Consider the following 9,788-nt stretch of genomic DNA (forward strand, 5'->3'; position numbering starts at 1 on the left):
TTCAATCCTCGATTACCAAAGCGAATGTTCGCAATTTGTTGTGGCTTTCATGAATTCCACGTTCATTTTTCTCACAGTATCACCTTTACGCTTATGATATAAAATTTCCATTTTCCAACTCCACAAAGGCATATTTTGTTTGAGGATGGAATGAAAAAGTATTAGAGTTTAACCCTCATCCACTCAATGCCATTAAATGAAAATTCTCTCTCAGACCTACTGAGAACAGCACCTTTCTATCACTCCCTGAAACCTGCAGAGGGGCCTAAAGTTTAAACTTGACAGGGAACGTACTGGGAAAATGTTTAATCAGAGTTTAATGAATAGATTATTGGAGTGAGTGTCAAATCAAGTCATTCTAACTGCTCATTGATGATTGATGCCGCCCATGAACTAAAAGGGATGGTTTAACTGTCAAAGCAAGCAAAAATAGAAGAAAACTGGCAGGAAGCCACAACAGCATCTGCCAATTAATTTAAATAACTGTGACCTCTACAGGTGAACAGTGTTAATAATGATTATGTCAATTTTATTCCTGAAGGCTAGCATGCCATTTGCCGTGGTAGGAAGCAATACTGTCATAGAAGTGTGCGGAAAGAAAGTAAGAGGGCGATTGTATCCCTGGGGAGTAGTAGAAGGTGAGCACTGTCTGACAATTAATTATCTGTACTGCATTGGTTAACCAATAATAATAATTGTGTTTTTTTCTTCTGATTGCTTTCTTCTTCACAGTTGAAAACCCAAGCCACTGTGATTTTGTCAAATTGCGCACCATGCTCATGTAAGTTTTTTTTTTGTTTTGTCTCCTCTGGAAAGACTTATAGAGGATCAAGTCACCCAATTTTAATGTGACAAAAGAAGGTTCTAAGTTGACCATCCCAAGTGTAGATAGTGGAAAATACTCAGTAGTTGTTGATTACTTGAAGTATGGGTCAAGAATGAACATTGGCAAACGATGCTAGGAGATCACCCTCAAATTTTTGCGGGAAAGTTTTGTAAAAAAAATTATTAATAATATTGATGTGAGATTGGTTGTTTATAAAACAGGGTGAATTAGTATGATTGGTGCAATCCTTCATTATAATCAAGTGAAGCTATGATCCTCGCAGTTATGAACACAATTTTTGCAATTACTTAAAGAAGCCTGAAAAATTCAGGGCTTCAACGGGGTGACCTCGCGATACCGGTGCGACGCTCTAACCAACTGAGCTATGAAGCCACTGACGTTGGGACCTGGTCATTTGTGGGTTGTAATGTTCCCGTGAGGAATGAATCAATGATGAAATGATATATGAAATGGATCATATATGAACTGCGGATATGAAATCAAGTGAAGGTATGATCCTGGCAGTTTTGAACGCAATTTAATAAGTCCTGAATTTTTCAGGCTTCTCTTCGTAATTACAAAAATTGCGTTCATAACTGCGAGGATCATAGCTTCACTTGATTTCATATCCGCAATTCATACATGATCCATTTCATATATCATTTCATCATTCCTTCATTATAATGTTAAATCGTCATGAATGTGGGAAAGGAATAGGAAAAAGAATGTGGCATTTGTTAGTGAGGCAAGTGTTTTGTGATGACCCAAACAACAGCTTAATTGAAGGAGACTAACTCTCTCCTAGCTATTAAAAGTGAATGAAATGGCATCCTATATACATGTAGGACTTCCACAATACTTGAATAATGTTAGAAGGCTGGGGCACGGTTTGCATTGTAACCTCGAGGTACATATGTAATAGAGAAGTAATATTGATAACTTGCCTTTCGGTATCTTACAATGTCAGTGCAAGGTACAACATAGCATCAGTCAAGGTTGATGCATCCCTTGTTACAATTGATCATGACTGTTGTACAATAGATTTAAGTTTTTAATTTGCATGCAGATCAAACTGTCACTCAAAACTTTCCCTCATGCCGATGGCTGACTGTTTCAGTACTGCATCTTTATATCAATTCTTGTATTGAGGAAGAAAATGATGAACTCATCATGATAATGACAAACATCTGTTATCTTGTTGTGTGAAGCCATTTTTAAATTAAAATGTGTCCAGAAATGGCCCTCATTAGATACACCTCAATGTTAATGTTAGCATCACAAAGTGGAATTTAAAAAAAATGGACAACCACTCTCAAGTCAATCAACACTTGTTTCGATCATTCAACGATCGTTATCAGTTGTGAAGTGAGATACAATTTTGATTTGAATTTATTGTGGTAATGATGTGTGAAAATTTTACATTGTTAAGTCTGCAGACAACAAGACAAGTTTATAAGTGCAAGTGATAAGCATTGATACATTTTTTGATGAGCATCACAAAGGTTTCCTTATCTCTTACCACATATTGAACTTTAGTTGTCCAGAAATGCAGGCATTTGATGTCTTTCAAGTGTGCCTGTAACTTTACTTGTCAAGTGAAACATTCCTCACACCAAATACTATTTTTAAATTTTAAATAGGTTGTAGGTGATTTGGGACACTGAGCAAAACTTCTTCCAAGAAAAATCTCAATAATCATTACCAGTTACCAGGTGAAATTGTTTTGCCACTGTGTGTTGCCATAATAGTTTTTAATAAAGCAATACTCTTTATCTACAGCACGCACATGCAAGATCTGAAAGAAGTGACACAAGAAACTCATTATGAAAACTTCCGTGCTGCTCAACTGTCAGGGGATTCCCCTGCACCACTAGATGTAATTGATTCCCCTGTTATTGGAAGGAGGTAAGGACAAAGATATTTTAGCATTTGCAGATTTTAAGTGGATTCAGTTTGAGGTAATGCTGAATGCCCTCTCATAAAGTACTTTACAAGAAACAAGATTTCTTGTTTATATTTTATGTCACCCTGCTAGCAGAGCCTTTCTTTTGCTTGCTTGATTTTGGCGTTCTCGAGAAAGGCTCTGCATGAATCGAGTAAGATCCTTATTGAATATGCGCTGCATGTTGCCAGGATACAGTCTTGAACCCAAGCCTAATATGCCAGATCTCGCCGCCATCTTGGTTTTTCATGGTACAACTGTGCTCAATAGAGCGGTTTTCAATTGAGTGTCGAAAGTAATTAGATAATTACTTTGGTTTATGATTACTTCACTCAATGATTGGTTCAAAGTTCTCGCGCCATTTTTTCAACCAATCAGAAGTGAAACCAAAACCAATCGTGGCTCACGCGTGCACATTTTCCCGCGCTTTGTGTCGGCTACGTGTAATTACTTCGAGTTTTGATTGGTTTACTGGAATGACTTCGTCCTTTTTGATTGGCCAAAGTAATTACTTTGGTTTTGGTTTTACGACACTCATTTGAAACTCGCTCTAATAACCTTCGGTTTTATCACTAAACGGACGCTCGTACTGGGAAAACCGGTTTGACGAGAGAAAACAAGATTGAATAGTCCAGAAGTTCGGGCTGCGGCGGTTTCAAAGAGTTGACGTGATTCAGGCAGAGCCTCCTTTTCTCCTCCTCAGTAAAGAAAAGACAAAAGGAGGCTCTGCTCACAGGGTGATTTTATGTAAACTTTGTTTGTCAACTTGCTTGCTTATAACTGTTAAGGTCGGTCTACATTGAACATTAAAACCTGAATTATCTCTGTTTCACTTCAAAAGGAAAAATCCAGCTACAAATGTGATGCTTGAAAAAGAGCGTGCCTTGATGGAAAAAGAGGAGGAGGTCAGTTAAAAAAAAACACCTGGGCCCGGTTCCTCGAAAGCTGATTAACTTAATCCAGGATTAGCGTAAACTTTTGTTTCACGTTTTCAACTTTTTGGTGAAAGTTTCTTTTGCTTAATTTTGTTTTTCAAGATTGACGTCTTCTCATGTAAAGTTCTGCCGAAAATCTGCGTTGAACAGCATTTGGGAGTAGAGAAATGAACTGCTTGGTTAATTTTTAATCTAAGATTAGCGTTAATCGGCTTTTGAGGAACTGGGCCCTGAACATCATCTTCATAATTATTTAAATTGTATCCTTGTCAAAAATGTATTAATTTGAAGCAAATAGTTCCTACAGTCTACAGTATTTGTTTTCCTTTTGTTTTTGCAAGAAGTATTTCTTGATAATGCCTTGATATACACATGAAAGCGTTTGGTTAATAAATCCTCTTTTTAAAAATGTTTTGTTTCGCTCAACTTGAATTTCGCGTGAGAGAAAAAAATATGAAAATGGACCATTTCCATGGTAATAGTCCATACTGTAAAATCACGAACAAACACCACCAGCCAATCAGAGTGATCCACTTAGCTAGTATTCTTGAAAGACAAAATGTAGGCTATCATTTCAATCTGATAGACAAGTTACTGATTTAGTTGTTTAAATTAATTAATTAATGAATTATTTATTTATTTATTTATTTATTTAATCAATTTAGCAACAAAGGCATGTAAAAACACAACAGAACATTATGGTCCCCTACAAGTTGTATCACCCAACCCAAACCGCAAATTAAAACTCAAACCAACAATGCAGATTCTAATTCAGTGGTAAATTTCCTAAGAAGAATTACAAGAACATAAATTGCAAAGATAACGTATTTAACATGTAGGATCTGATATTAGAATGTGTATATAATCAGCAAGAACATCCAGTCAAAGTATTGATCATATCATGGTTAATAGAGGGGAATGGTTATGAAACCCGACAAATTTCTTTGTTTTAGGTTTTTGTTCTCTTTTTTGGCCTTGACCGTGCACAAAACACAATAGTTGTTTATTCCTTACTGAGGAACTAACCAATAGAAACGTGTTGGTTACGTAATTCATGCATGGTGTATGAGCGCAAAACAAAAGATTGTGCACGATCGTGGACTTTCCAACCTAAATCTTGGCATCTTTGTTTGCTCCTTTGATGTTTGCCGAGCTTCCAAACCAGCCTCCTCAATTAACTATGATCATATGACATTAGGGAGCTTAAGCACGCGGGAGCACGCGTGTTTTTGAGACACGGACGGCAACCGGAAGAGAACATGTCGCGTGCCATGACAGTGGTGTCTCCCAGATTTTTATACCAATCATCTCAAATTGAGAAAAGATACTCAGCAATGTAAATGTGGTTGTGTGAAGACAAATTTAAAAAGAAAACGGCTTACTTCTGGTTGTACACCAGCAAGTCTATTAGGAAGTTAAGAACATAAGTCGCAGTTCTTGCATTCATCCAATAGAAGTGCTAACCTGACCTTCTTGATACTTCGCTTAAAGCTTTCGAGTGTTGGTCTTTCTCCTCAGGGCCCAATTTGCTTCAGAGAAAAGGTCCGAGATAATTATAATGAATGTTTGCCGTAGCGCACCGTTCTATAGCGTGTGATGTTAAAGTCCGCATTTCTTAGGTTGTATCCCTTGCAGGTTGGTTCGAAAAGTTCGGTAATATACAGGTGGGAGGAAATATACAGAAACAAGATATACAAAAATAAAAAATACGGAAATATACAGTGCTCCTGTCCAACTGGAGTTTAAAATCCCACCTCTCCCTCTCATCTGTATTTTTGGAGAGGGATACCATATCATTGCCTTTTAAACACCTTCTGCTTTCTTCAGCCAGTTCTCTCATTTTGTACTATCTGAAATTTGCATGAGGCTTTGAATTGCTGCAGTATTTCTGTATTTCAAAACTCTTTTCTTTATTTTAGCTCCGTCGGATGCAAGAAATGATTGCGCAAATGCAGCAGCAAATGAAAAGCCAGAGCTGAAGGGTTTGTTACATCGTCAGCCATCAATGGCTTTCCTTTCCAGGTGACATTTGGATGCCTTAAGAAAAGGTAGCAGTTGTAAAATTGTAGATTATGGAGCCAAAGGGATGGAAATAGAAATATCTTGAGTCTTAATAGAAGCTATGAAAATTGTGAATTTTCCTTCATCTAATTTGGAATGACTTTTAAGTCAGGCATATCTTTATTGATTTCCTTTGGGTGTATGAACTGTTAACAACACGTTATGTGGGTTAATTCAGCGCATTTGAGATCCAACACTAATTTTTTATTTTAGTACCTTCATAAATATTTAGGAGGGAAATGTGGATGATCTGGAATTGCCTCAATCCTTTTCCAAAACATTTCTTCGTATGGTAGATGTTGGGCAAACATTTGAAGGGAATACCAAGCTTTTAAAGGCATGTTGAAATGGCGTAATAATATGTTTGGCAATTTAATATTGAAGGAACTGTTTAAAGGACTTCAACTCATTGCATCATAATTTTTGGCATTTCAAATATCTGCCCAATTGAGTTTGAACAATTGCAACTCTGGACCAACTTGCTTTGATTAAACACTTTTAAAAGCTTTTTAATGAGCTTTCAACATTTTTTACGCTGAGTATCGAATCGAGTGTGCATGCAATGTTAGAACTGTCTAAATATAGGCCTTTAGTCTTAAACTCCTCGGTGGACATAAAAAAATATGGACCGTATCTTTGCCTTCTACCATCACTCCATCCAAAGCATTAAAAAATGTTATGTTAAATAAGAAATTCACTTATATTAGGTTACTTATTGAATAGTATATTTACAGTTCAGAGCCACTGATCATGTTTCTGCTGGCTGGAGAGTTCCTTGTAATATTTTATAGTTGGCGGATATAATTTTTGAATAAGCTACTAGTCATATTATTCAATAACGCGTGAATTTCTGGTACGTGCCTTTTACGGGATAGCTTTGGGTGGAAGTTTTATAGTTTTATATTTTACATATATCCAAGATAAAATATAGTAAATATAACAAAAATTAGTATCCCTTTCAGGATACTGATTAATGTTATACAACTTTGACCTTGTCGTCTTTCAGTTCAGTTTTCAATTTTGAATTATCTTTAGAAAAAACTACTGATAATTTAATTGTATATAATGATGAAATATATTTTACATTTTCTCTTAGTTTCATATGATTTTTAATTAAATATTATATTTTTATATCTTACTACACAAGGTAAAGAGCTTATAAATCTGCTTATATGATCAGAGAAATAAAACAGTACGGTTTTCGAATGGGTGTTGACTTGGTAAGAGTAGAAATGAGAGGCATGGGCTTAACACCAATCATCAGCGAGCAAAAACGGCGGGAAAGTGCTTGCTTGGTTTTTCGGTTAATGTTATTTTAGGCACCGCTAGTGGATGTATTGATTGCAAAAAGAACTGACACAACAACAACAATACGTATAGGTAATCATACGGATTTTCTCGTTCAGTTTGTAATTAATTTGCACGAGTGAGTTTTTCAAAAAGCTGAAATTGCACGAGCCACTTCGGGGAGTGCAATTTAAGCCTTTTAAAAAACTCACAAGTGCAAATTAATTCCAAATTGAACAAGAAAATCCGTATGATTACTTATCAATATGGGTGTTGACTTGGTAAGAGTAGAAATCAGAGGCATGGGCTTAACACCAATCATCAGCGAGCAAAAACGGCGGGAAAGTGCTTGCTTGGTTTTTCGGTTAATGTTATTTTAGGCACCGCTAGTGGATGTATTGATTGCAAAAAGAACTGACACAACAACAACAATACGTATAGGTAATCATACGGATTTTCTCGTTCAGTTTGTAATTAATTTGCACGAGTGAGTTTTTCAAAAAGCTGAAATTGCACGAGCCACTTCGGGGAGTGCAATTTAAGCCTTTTAAAAAACTCACAAGTGCAAATTAATTCCAAATTGAACAAGAAAATCCGTATGATTACTTATCAATATTAAAAAATATTCGCGTAGAGGAAGTACCGGAAGATCTTATTGCAGACAGGAAGTGACAGTTCAGCCGATACCTCTTCCTGGATTTTCAAAGCTATGCTCATTTCTTTGCACTACGTCTTCCACCCATTTAACCAAACGACGTACTTTTTCCGGTGCTGATATTTTTTGCACCATTTTGCAGTTCTCCACATTTTCGTCCACATTTTCCGTGATATCATTGGCTTAGAGAATTTCCCATTGTCTTTCAGCCAATCATAATTCAGAATTTCGATGTGTAATTTGCACTGATGTTACACATTTTGCATTGGTGTTACACTTGAAATGCACTTCTCTTAGCCAATCCAAATCCAGTAATTTTTTCATGTATCTTATTACAAGGGACAGGTAATAAAGAATTATCCTTTATTACTCGGAATTATACTTTATTCTTAAATCTTTATTACTCTGGATACCCTAAGGTATACCAGTATGCAGAAAAATGCACAATAGAATTAAGACGCGGGGATTTCATTGGTTATGCGCTGTGCGCGATAACCCCAAGCGAGTGGTTATTATTGAAAATATAAACATCTTCCGGATGCAAAATAAACTTGTGAACACACGAACCCAAAATCTCGGAAAGGGTAAACATGACGAACACAAAAGCGAATGACAGGATTATAAATAAGAAATTTTTACTCCTCGGTGCCATTGTTTAGGGACACCAACATGGCCGCCGTGACGTCACGTGAAAACACTATTTTATCCTCGGTAATTGAACAAAGTAAAACTCTCAAGTTAGCGAATAAAGTGTTCCTGGAGAGTTTGCCATTTGTCAGCAAAAACCGAAAATTCCGGTTGGAAATTCAAATGGTACAGCTCATTCCATCGCAGTGTTTCCGAAAAAGATGGAAATTCTCAGACGTATTCCTCTTTTCCCGTTCCAACCGGAAAATCCTGTACCATTTGTAACTCCCACGTGGATTGGATTCGAACCTGGAGCTTCTACTCCATAGGAACCTCTTCTTTCCGCTTCACCACTGAAGATCAACACATCGCGTTTTCCAAAAAGCATTTTTTTAAAGTCTGCCATAGAATATCGCTGCTGAAAAAATGTTAGGCCGAGGCTAGATTAATAATTTAAGCCTAAGTTTGGATTTAAAATGTTTAGCTTTGTCGTGAAGTTTGGAAAGCGACCTTTGCAGTTTGTAATATTGTTTGTTGTCGTTTGATAACGCAGCATTATCAAATAGTGTTTAAAATATTGTTCCTGAGCAGCTAGCGGTGCGGTGGTCAAGTGGTTAGGTGACGGGTTAATAATGAACATTTCCAGGTTCGAGTCCTACTTCCATAGACTTGGGTGGTCTTTTAAAAAATATATGACCATTTCCCATAATCCATATCAAGCTTTCAGTCTTCTAAATTAACGATAATAGTAAATTCAGAGCAAATTAAGAATTAACGATAATCGTTAATTCAAGGTAGAGAATGGGTTGACACTGCAGATGCAGCCTTCATTTTGATTTGTCATTAGGTGCGGTTACACACACCAAGCTAATTGCCATTTCCCATGGTAAATTCATAATCCCGCAGTGCCTCATACTTGGGTTTTAGTATGCCGTGTTCAACAGCGGTCACACGTTGCGAAGACATTGGAGGTAAAAAGAAATGTCACGCAATTCATTGGCGGGAAATTTAATCACAACTTCTTCAGCATCGTGATTGGCTCTTGTTCCTCGGGCATCAAAACACCCTTCCAACTTACCACGTTAAATGTCATGGTCGCTTCGTCTGATCTTTTTGACGTATCCATGGAAAATTACCACGGTAAATTTACCTTGGGAAATGTCGGTCACATTCACTAAATGCAGTTTGCCATGGTAAAAGGGTCATTTACCGCGGTAAAAGTGACCTGTGTAACCGCAGCTATTGTTTTCTTCCCGCCGCGGGAGACTCGGGCCTGGAGAAACGCCGCTCCGGGAAAATCCTGTACCATCACGAGCCTTCCATTACAACCAGATTTTCCGTGCAAATGGTAAACGCCTCGCCCCTGATATTGCGTCTAAGATCCGCTTTATTCTCGGTTTTCACATGACGTCACGGCCGCCATGTTGGAGCCCCCTAAACAAAGGAACGGCGGCC

The 9,788-nt window shown here is 37.2% G+C and overlaps 1 protein-coding gene across 2 annotated transcripts in view; it reads left to right on the forward strand.

Annotated features, from left to right (window-relative positions):
* Positions 1-6,970, forward strand: part of LOC138047149 (septin-2-like) — a 22,646-nt gene extending 15,676 nt beyond the window's left edge. For both annotated transcript variants that reach the window (XM_068893877.1, XM_068893876.1), the window contains exons 8-12: positions 542-638; positions 733-781; positions 2,606-2,731; positions 3,610-3,673; positions 5,623-6,970. In XM_068893877.1, the coding sequence (XP_068749978.1) occupies positions 542-638; positions 733-781; positions 2,606-2,731; positions 3,610-3,673; positions 5,623-5,682 (396 nt within the window). In that variant the 3' untranslated portion in view covers positions 5,683-6,970. The remainder of the gene's footprint in view (positions 1-541; positions 639-732; positions 782-2,605; positions 2,732-3,609; positions 3,674-5,622) is intronic.
* The last annotated feature ends 2,818 nt before the right edge of the window (positions 6,971-9,788 follow it).

The sequence above is a fragment of the Montipora capricornis genome, chromosome 4, assembly GCF_036669925.1.
Source record: "Montipora capricornis isolate CH-2021 chromosome 4, ASM3666992v2, whole genome shotgun sequence".
NCBI lineage: Eukaryota > Metazoa > Cnidaria > Anthozoa > Scleractinia > Acroporidae > Montipora > Montipora capricornis.